The sequence below is a fragment of the Myzus persicae genome, unplaced genomic scaffold, assembly GCF_001856785.1.
Source record: "Myzus persicae strain clone G006 unplaced genomic scaffold, MPER_G0061.0, whole genome shotgun sequence".
Lineage (NCBI taxonomy): Eukaryota > Metazoa > Arthropoda > Insecta > Hemiptera > Aphididae > Myzus > Myzus persicae.
Window position 1 is genome coordinate 1037062 of NW_019102619.1, and position 13565 is coordinate 1050626.

Consider the following 13565-nt stretch of genomic DNA (forward strand, 5'->3'; position numbering starts at 1 on the left):
TTCTTATTATTTTTGTGTGATAATAATGATATGATTTATTTAAGTGATAACGCATGCCCACGCCCTCCTAGAGACCGTGTTCAAGGCCACAGTCACCAGATTTTGCCATTACACACAGTGTCTATGCCCTGCCGTAGTCGATGGGCAACCATACTATCTTAAATCGTGCTAGGCAGTGGCGTACATTCAAATTTGATCTGGGGGGGGGGGGTAAAAAAAATAACCAACACTAAAACTTTCCCTTTAAAAATACCCATTTTCTTAACAATCAAATACATTACACGTATAAATATTAATAGGCAAAACAGCAAAACAAATACAAAGGTTTACATAACTCATGGCAGTAAAATATTATTTAATATGCACATAGTAAATACAGATAATTATATATATATATTATATTATTAATTATTTATAACAAAAATTCTAATCTCCTTTTTTTATTGGATAGTTCAACCAGCACTTCATCAGGAGTAATTGAATCATTTTTATTGATCGATAGCATAGCTAGACCATTAAGTCTTCCCTATCAAAATGAATTACAACATTAAATTAAGTTGAATCATTATAATCATTAATACTTTTATTTAAATTAAACATACCTACCTCAGAAGTAGAGTTGCGTAAGTAAGTTTTTATTCTCTTGAGAGTTGAGAATGTCCTTTCATTAGTGGCAGAAGAAACTGGTAAAGTTGCTAATATTTTAAGTAACTTAAAAATATTTGGGTACATGGCTTCATTACATATGTAAATAGCGTCCATTGCATTTTTTGGTTTATCCGTTTCTGATAAACATTTAAGTTTTCGTTGCCAAAGTTTGAACTCATTTTTGAATACCTCATCACAATTTCCAATATCTTCTAGATCTTCGATATACTGTTTTGTAAGAGATATAAAATCTTCTTCAAAACCACTTTCTTTGAATAAGGAATGGAAGCTTGTCAATGTACTTTGGTGATTTGTAAATCTTTCTTCCAATTCATTAATGAATTTGTCTATGTACGGAATAAATACTGATACACGATAAAATATTTCTGGATCGTTTGTTTGAATGTTACACCTGTTGGTTTGTCTTTTTGATATTCTTGGCATGTTTATCGCAATGTCAATTTTCTCAGCCAGTGATTTTACACGTTCAAAAATGTCTCCAAATTCTTTTTCAGCATTCAATCTTATCTCTGTAAGTTCTTGTTTTGTGTCTTGTGCCAATGACATAGCTTCTTTGAGATCTATGCTTGTTTGCTGAAGAACTTTTGATAAGACTAAACCTAATGCAAATACTTTATTCAAAACAAATAAACAAATAATAAATTCGGAATTTAACATAGAGATTCTAAGTCGCCTTGCTTTTTCAGATGTATCATTGTCATTCCATTCAGAAATATCTTCCAAAGCTTCTTCAACATACTCAAAGAGTTCTAAAAAGTCATGAACGGCATGGTATCTCTCAATCCAACGAGTCTCGCAACTTCTTTTAAGCGTTTTTTTGGATGGTGTTTCGGACGAGTTTTCTATTTTTTGAATTAGAACTGACTTCCGCTTTGGATAAATAAAAAAATCTCTGATTTGACTTATTGTCCCAAGACAATCGCGTATGGCTGGTACACTACAGGATTTAGAAACAGCCAAATTTAACGAGTGGGCTGAACAATGAACATATAGAGCATTTGGGTGAATTTCTTTAATGTGAGCCTGGACACCATTAAATTTTCCGGCCATTGCAGCTGCCCCGTCATATCCTTGCCCGCGTAAATATTGCGTATTGATACCAAATTGTTTAAGATTTTCTAGGATTAAATTTGCTATTCCTTTACCGGTCATATCATTAGTTGGTACAAATTGTAAAAATTCTTCAGTAAGTTTTAATGTGTTTGAGTTGATATATCTAACACATAGCGATACCTGTTCCACTCCTGAAATATCCGCAGTTTCATCAGCCAGAATTGAAAAATATTTTGCTGTATTTACTCTAGAAACAACTTTGTCCAATAAAATTTTGTTACAAGCATCAATAATATTATTTTGACTTCTATGACTAGTATATTTCATCTTTCCCGAGCTTTCCAAATAGGTTTTCATTTCAATATCTCCTTGAGCTCGGTATCGTAAAATTTCTCTGAAATTACCTTCATTCATAACTTTTGAGTCATTGATTTCAATTTTTCCTGAATCACGGTGTCCTCTTAATGCCAAGTTTTGACGGCCGCACAAAATAACTGCCTCAATTATTGGAATAATATTTTTTCGATTTTGCAATATTTGTTTGTTTTTTTCGTTGTCAATTATTTTATCGATTGCCCTTGTTGGATTTTTAAGCATGTTTAAAAAATTATCGGCATCTAGTAAACTCTTTTTATGATATTCTAAATCCGAATGATTTTTAAAGTTTTCCAATGCATGTTTCCAATCATCATATTTTTTTAATACAAATGCTCCCAATTTTTGGTTATTAACACCGGCTTCATTTTTAGTAAAAGCAACACAATATTTGCAATACACACCATTGTTTACTTCTGAATAAGCCAACCAGGGAAAGTTAATAAGCCATTTATGTTGAAATTTCAACTTCAAAACTTTTTGTTGTTTACCGACTACTGATATTTTGATAGGAAAATTGTAATTAATATCAAGGACCCAAATTTTGCTCAAAATGTCTTCTATTTCACTTTGCTTTAACAATTTATTTGTGTAATGTACAATGTCAAAAATATTATAACTGGAAGATGTACGATTAATATCTGTAGTCGAAGGTGTGAACTGAGTGATAGGTGTATCAGATGCAGTTACAGTTGATGGTAATGAGGAACTAGAGGAACTTATAACTGTTTGAGTTGCATTCAATGAATTTGACAATGAATTCGTTATTGAAGGTGGTTTTGAAAAAAAAGATTGAATTTTCGATTGTTTTTTTTCAGCCATGATTACTATTTATTTTAACTTCAAAACCTAAAATACATCGAAATCGAATGATAATGATAATGATGTGATAATAATAATTTTAAAACTTAACTACTAACTTAATAAATGTATTTTTTATCAACGTTAAATTAACAAATTAATTTTTCATTACTTTTTTTATTTCATTTTTTTGCATTTCATTATTTGTTGCCATGTCAAAATGTCAATAATATTGACATAATAATATGATATAGTTTGCCTAAATATGCTAATAATGCTGTATAAATACCAACACTAAAATCTAAAAATAAAAATAAAAAAAATCAATTACCTACTGATTTTACGATTTTACGGTTTTGTGAGATGGTGATGTGGTCCTGCAATTTTAACATTATTCAATTTTGGTTTCACAATAACAGTATTCACGTTGATAGTTAAAACATTAAAATTAAAAATACCTATCGTATTATGATTTACACAAATAATATCTGTTTGAAAGACAATTAAAATAAATAATACTTATTTATTATTTTTAGGTATTTATTATTATTTATTACTTATTAGATAGGTAACTTCTGTACTTAATGTTATAAATTAAAATTAATCTTAACTAAATACTTACCTATGGTATATGGAGTTCAATGAATAGTTGTTGACATAAACTTCTCCAACGGCAGAATAGAATAAAATGAACGAACATTTCATAATTAAATATTTTAACATGGTCATTTACGATAGTGCTATATAAATAGAATCCATTTCACCGTATTATTGTCGCTCACGAGAAATTCAACGATTATAACGTAGGTAATCGGTTTTCCTCCGTTGTCTGATCGAGTCAGTCGAGATAATGACAATATTAATAATATGTACCTATGCAATTAACTGACTGTGTACGATCAAGTGTACATACTACATAATATAGTGTACATATTTTAAGTGTATATACGGCAACCATAATTTCGTTTTGAAATCTTTTTTCGTTGTTGGTAAAGTATAGTGTTTACTCAATAGTCATATTATTATGACGTTTGTTTGTCCGTGTATCATAAGAAATTCATCAATAATATCACATATTTTTTTTTTTTTTTTGGTCCTGGGGGGGGTTTGAACCCGAAACCCCCCCCCGTATGTACGCCACTGGTGCTAGGTACCCATCATGCAATGCGGAATTTTTATTTTTTTGTCGGAGGGGGCATATAACAAGCACACTTAGCAATTTATTATGTGATATAATAGGTAGATACTACCGAAATCTGAATCGTGCCAAGGTACGCCACCGCTTTTCTTGGCGACCGTTGTCTGCTTCAACCTGCCGTCGGCCACGCTTGTGTTTGACCGTTGGACAATCGCCGACAGCAGTTGCGTGGAACTCAACGGCAAGTCGTCGAGGACCGTGGCCAATTTCGGCACTGATTTGTAGTCAACGAACCGGAGGTCCTGCATTTCGTCGGAATCAGCGTCCGCGGTGGCGTCCAGTCCTGAGGGTTGGATCGACAACTCCGGGAAAAAGTCTGTGTACGGGTAATCGTAGTCCTCGCTAACGTCCGCCGTAGCAGACGTGATCAACAACAGCACTAAGTAAGCTGCAAGGTTAGACGTACCCATAATGAATGGGTGCGCAGCTGGCCGAGCAGTATATTAATCAGTATATTATTTGTATTAGAACCACTATAGTACAATGATAATTGATAAAAATAATTAATGATAAAGATCAAAATAATGATATTATAATAATATAATGTACCTCTATACCAATAAATGTATTAAAAATGTTTATTATTTTATTTAGGTACTTTCGTCGAACTGATTTGTTTGTTTTATCCGTTAGTTTCTCCTCTTTATTTCCGTTACCTAGATGCTTTTAAAATTATAATCAACCGTCGACAGCACTTTTAGTTTAGTACATTATTAAGAATAGATTATGTATTGTTTCTATTTTTTGTTTCCTAGGGCTCCGTTCTGTACCAAAATAAAATGAATACCTATTATTTTATTCTTGTGAAATAAATATGCTCAGGGAGTCTTACTCGTGTCCTTACATACAGGGGCGGATCCAGAAATTCATCAAGGGGGGGGGGTAATAAAAATATATCCATCAGATACTATTCATACCTACTTAATAACATACTTATTAATATAAACATTAATTACTTATTATTTCCTTCTTAATATTCATTTAGAATTTATTCTTACAAACTGGTATCAATGACAACATTTTTATAATTAAAAAAAACACTAATTTAAAAGATCTGGTAGGTACAGCGACAAAAAAAAATACAAAAAAAAAATTAAAAATATAATAAGATTACATATAAATGTACATTTTACACAATAGTATATAATATGTCAATAAAATAATTATAAAAATAAAATATTAAATTTAAATTTAAAGAATTAAGTCTAGCTTTCTATTTTTACTTTTGGCAAACAGGTCAATGACTTCATCAGGCGTGATTTCAATATCATTATGTACATTCAGCAGAGCTAATCCAACTAATCTCTCTTCACTCATTCTATTTCTCAACCAGACTTTTAACCTTTTGAGGGTAGAGAAACTTCTCTCTGCCGATGACACTGTCACAGGTAAAACAACCAAAATCTTAATTAAAAAATTACAATTTGGATAGATGTCTTCGTCACATAATTTCAAAAGTTCTACATTATCCAATACGTTGTACATTGTATTATTACTGTTGCATTTGGCTTTCCATAGTTCAACTTCTGACTTGAATATATCTTCGTTGTTGTAAGTACTTATGTTCGTACTTAGTAATTCTGAATATTTTCCCCATAAATGTGATGTTACTCTTTGTAGTTCTTCAGTATCTAATTGAGATATTTTTTTTGGAAGTAAAGACGATAAAACTATTTCTATTGGAACAGTATTTTTTTCAAATCTTTGGTTGAAATCTGTAATAATGGCATCTAATAATGGGATAAACGTATTTTTTCTATAATAATCTTCAACTGTATCAGATGAGATGTTGGACCTACAAGTTTGTTTCACTGATAGTCTTGGCATACAAGGAACGATATTAATTTTTTCTGAAATGTCTAGAATGGTTTTCCAAATTCTATTAAATGTAATATTTGCTTGGCATCTTTCATTCTGTATAATTTGTTTAGTATTATTAATTAACTCAGTGGCAGTGTTCACATTCAAACTTTGTTTTTGGAGTGCTTTACTTAGGGAATGTGTTATTGTAAAAATTAAATTAGTAATTTTTACAGAGACGATAAAGTCAGTAGATGTTAAGCAACGAATAAAGCAATGTGATTTTGAAGAAGAAGTCACATCATCCCATGTACTTATACATTCTAAAGCCTGTAGTATTTGTAATAAATTATCATTAAAAAACATTAAAGATTCGTGTCGTTCTACCCATCTTGTATCACATAAGCCACTCAACTCGGAACCTAATTTTTGCTTGAGAACAAAATTTCTTTTGGCTGAACTATGGAAGAAAGCAATTATTTCTTTAATTGTACCAAAGCAGTTTCTAACACTTGAAATATTTGCTGACTTAGATAATACCAAATTTAGTGCATGACTTCGGCAAAGAGCTCTGGCTGCATTCTTTGTATGCTTCATTATTTCAGAAACAGCACCAGCTTGCTCTGAAGCCATGACACTACAAGTATCAGTACAAATACCAACACAGTAATCTAAGTTCAATCCATTTTGGTTCATTATTTTAACAACAGTTTTTCCCAACAAAGTACCAGTTATTTTCGGTTCAACATCATTATTTTCGAAATTAACTTGATGGACATCAACAAAGGAAATGAAATCTTCTCTGACTGAATCTTTGTTGAAATATCTTAATACTAAACTTAATTGGGAAATGTGGGATATGTCGGTGGTTTCATCAAACATTATTGAATATAATTTATTAACAGAAATTTGTTTTAATATTTTATTTGAAATGATTTTCCCACAAATATCAATCAACTCATTTTGTGTAGTTTTAGAAATATAAGTGGCCGTTTGTGAACTGTTTTGCAAATGATTTTTTAACTCGTTATCTCCAGCTCTAACACGCATTCTCAAAATAGCACGAAAATTCCCTTCATTCGTAATACTGGAGTTTTCAGGTTTATCAAGCAAATTTCCGTCATCTCTATGACCTCTAAATGGTATGTTTTGTTTACCCATAGTAATAATAGTATCAACGATTGGTAATAATCTTGAACGATTTTCCTTGATTTGTTTTAATCTATGATCATCTAATCTATTAATTATTTCTAGTTCTGGCCGATCGTACATTTTTAAAAAGTCTTTTGAAGCTTCAACTGAATTTTTATGATATATAGCATTTTCATGTTTTATAAGTGCTCCATCTTTACCAATAAGTTTAGAAAAGGAAATAAGAGGATATTTTACTAAATAGCCTGCTTCGCTGTTACATTTATAAGATCCTACTAGTTTATTTAAAGCAAATATGGTGCAAAATTTACAATAAATTCCTTTTTTAAATGGTGAGTATATTATCCATGTAAATCTTTGAAAATGATGAAATCTTAAATAATATTTTACAGTATTTCCTTTTTTTAAATGCTCAGAATATGGTAGCGGATCATTTTGATGGGGAATAAATGGATTTGTAAGCAAGTGTTTTTTTATGGTATCAGTGAAAATAGTTTTTGACTCCAACAAAATACCAACATCATTACATTCATTATTCACACTTTCAGGATTGTCAGAATGGAGTTGTAATAAATTACTTACATTTAATTCTTCTTCATCACCTTTACACTCAATTATAATATCTTCATATTGCATCTCTATTAACAGTTTTAATATCAAATATAAGTTAATAAACAATATTTTTTTTTTACGGATTTAGTAATTCATTAATACCTTGATCTATTACTGATTTTACAGGCGAGTGTGAGGCTAGGTGATTAACGTCATTTTCATTATTTTTTTGTTTTTTATTGAACATTTCTAGAATAGGATTAGACTTTCGTTTGGACATTTTTACGTGACAAAATTAAATTGAAAATACGGAATGGAAATATAATAATACACGTCACGCACTGACTTTGATGCGTAGGACACAACTAATCTGAAAATCTAAAGACTACAGTCTACAACTCTACAAGATATTTTATCGTAGATATACATACAAAAAGATAAGATAGAATTTTATTATTATTTATTAGTGTACTTGTGGTTTTAACATTAAACGAGTGTAGTTACCATGTAGTAAACCGTCATACCAAATCCCGATTGACAGTTTATCATAATTCATTTGGGTAGTGGGTACGTTTTTATCGTTATAACCGTTAACTGTTATAAGCTATTAATAAATGTATAGGTAAGACACAGTGGAACAATGTAAATAGATAATAGAGGAATACAATCTAGCGGTTCATACCGATATGCAATGATACGTAACGCTGAATATAACCTAAATATTATGTTGTGGTTTGATTCTGACAACCCATATCATGTTTATCAAAATTTCTTACAATTTTTTTTATCAAAACGAAAAAATTCAACCGACATTTTTTTTTTTAAATACATTTATAAAATTTAAATATAATAAGCTCAAGGGGGGGGGGGTATTTACCCTTTTACCCCTCCCTTGGATCCGCCACTGCTTACATATGACATTATGACTGCACCTATTTAAAATTGATTGTACGCTGAGTGTGGAAGTATAACCAGGAGTTGCTTTTCTCTGTTCGGCGAGAGACCCGGACCGATTCGCGTATAAGACTGATGGAAATACAGGCGCTCCGTCAAATATACCCTCTCTAGCCAGAATTTTTCTTTGGGGGGGGGGGGGGTTAATAACGAGTTCACACACAGTTGATTTGACTAGGGTATCCTATAAGTTAAGCATACTGATGTCGAGATTTTATTTTCGGTTTCGGTTCCTGTACGGCTATGCAAATTCATATTTGAAGTCACGTTCATCACAGATATATATAATAAGCTAGATTACTAACTAGTCTAACTAGTGATATGATGTGAAGTTATTATACGGCATTTTGAGTAGTTCAAATGCATGCTGTAATCCCACCAAAATTTGAGTTCTTGTTTGAAATATTTGAAATGTAAGGGTTTTTTTTATTGATATTCATTTTTGTCACAATAAATTATGATTGTATACTTTCAAAAACACATTTCGAGATTAAAATATTTATGCAGTATTTAATTCTTAAATGTTTGATTTTAAATTTTAAATAATAAAGGAATTATTTGTTAAAACCAGTCTGTTGTTCTTTAACATATTATATAATATATTATTACCTATATAGAATATATATTATTTATACGATATACCTATTCGTTATTTGTTTACACTTTTCATAGAAAATATTTGTGGAGTTTAATCACTGTACAATGTACATAATATATTAACTCCAGTACAGACCACTGTATATTTGTGGACTGTTGTAAATGTTATACTAGGTGAATAAAATATTTACTTTCTGCACATGAATGTTCTAAGTGTAATTTATTTGAATTGTTAATACCTGACAACTGCAACAATCCAATGTTAAGTTCATTGACAGACAATGTGCTTTGTTGTATAGCAGAATATGTAAAAAAAAATATTACCAGTACTCACTGGTGAAGAATTCATCAAAGCTGTGACAGATGATTCATATGTGCAAGAACATACATACTGTACTATAAGGAATGAAATATGAATCATTAAAAACTCCAACAAGAATGAAACACAGAGAAGGCTTAGAATTAGCATCTGAAAGTGTTTTCAGAATTATCAAAACCACTGAAACATACTTTAAGTCTATACTCAGTAGTATTTGATAAATAGCAATAAATTGTTGTCTAAGAATATAGATACTAATATAATCATCTGGGTTGAAAGTATCTTAGCATTATTGTCAACTCTTTCCTGAAACTTGAAAGTATGAACTGTTGGTATGTAACAGACATACATGCAAGAAATACAAAGTTATAATAATCAAACTTATTTCACACACATATTTCACACTCTTATAGAAAAATATTAACTTCTTCAATATTGAAGGTAACTAGCAAAAGACAAAAGCTTCATAAAACTATTTTATTTTACAATATGTAAAAGTATTAATATCTTTATAATAATATATACCATTGTTTTAAATTGTCAAAATACCAATATAGGTACCTAATATATAGTACCTAAATACCTAATTAAGAAACTGTTCTATTAAATATTATATCTAATGATTATTAATATACAATAATATAATCGGTCATAAAACAGAACCTAATTAATAGTATTATAATACACGTACCTAATTTATATGTTTATATATAAATACAACAAGAAATCATTATTAAAATTATCATCAGAAGTTTAAATTAATTAGATAACAATCAATTATTAACATCAAACATAATCATAAATATCAATTTGTTACCTTAACGATAAAAGACTAAAGAACTAAAAAGTTAAAATGTTTAAACATTGATTATGTATTAATTGTCTTATCAAAATTATAGCATGATAAGATCCGAATGACCTTCTAGTAATGGTGGATATGTGGCTTCAGACGTTTAGACTGTATGTATAGGGAACCTAGCAACCTAGTTTATTAATTTATTGTTTATATCTAGGACATTCATAGACCATCAAAATAATGTTTTAATTATAATATACATAATGATGGGTATAATGTTAAGGTAATTTTATTCGTACAAATATGATTATATGGCATTGGGGATTGGCAATTTAGGTAGGTACACTGCAATTGTCTGAACTGTTTCATCACAAAATAAATTAAACTACATTCTTCTGTGGTTTTCACTGGACTATATTCGAGTACTCCTCACACGAGTATACAACTACTCTAAAATAAAATAGTTTATCCTAGTTCCAATATGTCTAAGACGAACTTTCAAAAATAGATCTATAATTAGATTAATTAATTGCTCTCCATGATTATTGAATACACATTCATTAGATATATGATCTGCAATATTCTGAAAAACATCCATGTAAAATATCTTGTTTAATTTTAGTTTTTAGAAATAATAAAATATTATTTTTATTAAATAAATCTTTTTGGTATTATCTTAGGTAGTCAGCACATTTACATATAAGTATGACATCATAACTTGGATTAATTAAGTTACACTTACAACCATCCAATTGTTTGAACTGCAAAAATTGTATAATACAAATATATGTCTTTACAAAATGAACAATCAATTCGCTGTGCACGTCTTCATAACTGAATGTTTTGTTCAAATTTATAAATAATGAAATGCAGTAAAAGTATAAACAATTAATAAATATTTATCATAGGTACTTTATTAAAAATAATATTTTAGTTTTAATATAATAAGTAATAACATAACCTACGTCTATAAATAATATTTTTATGATCGTTTATAATTTCTACAGGTAATTGATTTATTAGTAATAGTATATATATATTTAAATATTCAAAATTATTCCCGCGCTTTTTCAACTCTCGATCCTAATAACAAGCTCCATCCACTTGCACCCGTTATCATCATAAATAATAAAGAGAATATCTATTATCTATGGTTTTCATACCTAATGTTCCGTCAATTTCTATTGATTCAGCTGCACCCATAAGTCTATGTTTGTATCTCCGATTAGGCTTGGGAAAACTCAATAAAACCCATCTTCTAATCACTCTGACATCCATAATTAAAAATATATAGTGTTATTAATAATTATTCTCCGAAAAATATTCCATCGGCTTTCACTATGGTATTTATCAATTATCACATAGTATGGGTTATTCATAGATATATGTAAAAAACCAATTATCAAACCAATTTACCAATATAACATCAAACCGCATGTATTTAAAAATACTAGATATAGGTACGACTCCCTACTCCTACAATGAAAAAATTATGAAGCCGACATTAATTCTCTTTTCTAAGAGGTAAATGCTTACTAAATATGCGTTAATGATCATGTTATGAGTATATGACCAAATGATAAACCATGATAATTTATAGCGGGAAATGGGAATCCAACATTTTTAAAGATGTAAAATTGTATAAATGGATAATACCTAGAACATTATAATAATATTATAATCACAAATTATATGGTTAATTTTATAATAATAACATAATTTATTGCATTATTGCAACACACGAGAAATACAATACAAAGAAACATATTTAATAAACAAGTTTCAAACTCCTCCAATACGTGCATTCTTGAATTCGGATGAGCCTAGTTTATATTCATATTATATTAACGTAATAAATAGACTTCTCTACTCATTAGTCTTTGAGTTAACAAATAAGTGCGATTAAATGGTACAATTAAATTACTACTATATCTATATGTCTATATTAAATTCTTGTATGTATTATAGATAACAGTAACAGAGCTGGAATTAAATAACAAATTATATTTATGAAACCATAGTAGCTACTCAATTACCAGCTATTTAAGATTTAAATAAGTTAAGTTATTGAAATAATAAAACCATGGACTAATATTTATCATTTAACATGATAAGTGAAAACAATGATATCTATATCAATGTTATGAAAATGTAAGCATTGGCTTCTAAGATAAGAGAATTTCGGCCATTAAAAAACATTTCCAAGTCGGCTATAAAGTATTTTTTTTTGTATGTCTGCATTCAACTGTTAAAAATAACCACCGTGGGTAAAAGTACCTTACCTGCGTTTTTGTTTGCTATTCGATTTACAGTTTTGCATTATTTATATTATTAAAATAATTTTAAAGATTTGTGAATACATTAATTGTGCCCAGTGTTAATGCCGGGATCTTTAATTTATATTAATAGTTAATACATCATAAATAAACTTTTTTAAATATAGTATTATTATATAAATTAAAAAATGAATTATTATAACTTATAATAATATAAAATATACTTTATTTTTCTTGAACGATTTTTGTATATTATATTTATTAAATCAAATTTATCAATTAGACAAGTTATTCAAAATGTACACGATTAATCATAGGAAACTTAATAATGAAGAATTATAATGTATAAATTATATGTATTTAAAGGGGAAATTGTAAATTCCACACAGAAAAAAAATATTTTAAAACTTAGCGTTCCGTAACTGTGCGATTCGACCGTACCGTTCGCGAGTCGCGACGCAATGTATTATAGTATTTGGAAGTTACAAAATTACATGGATGGTACATTTGAATATAGTTCTAAGTTTTTTTTACAACTATTAACTATACATGGCTATTTTAATGGCCATTATATATACCTTTAGTTTTTTGTTTATTAAAAGCAAAAACTCAAAATATTTATTTGCAATGTTTTAAATTAATAGTTAATCTTTGTATTCATGATAATTACTTATTTGAGCCAAAGTATGTTGTTATTGACTTCGAAAAAGCCATACACAACGCATGTAAATCGATCTGGCCAAATATTCAAATTTATGGTTGTCGTTTTCATTTATTACAATCTTGGTATAGGTATGTTCAAACCGTAGGGTTAAACGTAGAATATAAAACTGAAGCCTCGAACATTAGAAATTGGATACTTAAATGTTTCAGATTAGTTTTTTTAGAGCCCGAGATGGTTTTTGATTACTTTGAAGTATTTTCAATAAGTTCTTAGCCAAATGACCATAGATTAACACAATTTTCAGATTATTTATTAAATAATTATATAAGTAATGACGCAGCTTTTCCTCCAAATATATG

At 29.1% G+C, this 13565-nt stretch overlaps 4 protein-coding genes across 4 annotated transcripts; all 4 read right to left on the bottom strand.

Annotated features, from left to right (window-relative positions):
- Positions 1-222: 222 nt before the first annotated feature.
- On the bottom strand, positions 223-1122 carry LOC111032698 (52 kDa repressor of the inhibitor of the protein kinase-like). Its single transcript, XM_022313133.1, has 2 exons — positions 607-1122; positions 223-526 (listed from the first exon to the last, which is right to left on the bottom strand). Exons 1-2 carry the CDS (start codon positions 1090-1092, stop codon positions 413-415), a joined length of 600 nt encoding a protein of 199 aa, XP_022168825.1. The 5' UTR covers positions 1093-1122; the 3' UTR covers positions 223-412.
- Positions 1123-1159: 37 nt separating this feature from the next.
- On the bottom strand, positions 1160-2136 carry LOC111032659 (zinc finger MYM-type protein 1-like). Its single transcript, XM_022313060.1, has 2 exons — positions 1325-2136; positions 1160-1268 (listed from the first exon to the last, which is right to left on the bottom strand). The coding sequence occupies exons 1-2, from the start codon at positions 2134-2136 to the stop codon at positions 1160-1162; spliced, it is 921 nt and encodes a 306-aa protein (XP_022168752.1).
- A 1393-nt stretch (positions 2137-3529) lies between these two features.
- LOC111032708 lies at positions 3530-4583 on the bottom strand. Its single transcript, XM_022313145.1, has one exon. The coding sequence runs from the start codon at positions 4504-4506 to the stop codon at positions 4111-4113; it is 396 nt and encodes a 131-aa protein (XP_022168837.1). The 5' UTR covers positions 4507-4583; the 3' UTR covers positions 3530-4110.
- Positions 4584-5287: 704 nt separating this feature from the next.
- On the bottom strand, positions 5288-7880 carry LOC111032660 (52 kDa repressor of the inhibitor of the protein kinase-like). The gene is made up of 3 exons (XM_022313061.1): positions 7763-7880; positions 6841-7686; positions 5288-6708 (listed from the first exon to the last, which is right to left on the bottom strand). The coding sequence occupies exons 1-3, from the start codon at positions 7878-7880 to the stop codon at positions 5288-5290; spliced, it is 2385 nt and encodes a 794-aa protein (XP_022168753.1).
- Between the last annotated feature and the right edge of the window lie 5685 nt (positions 7881-13565).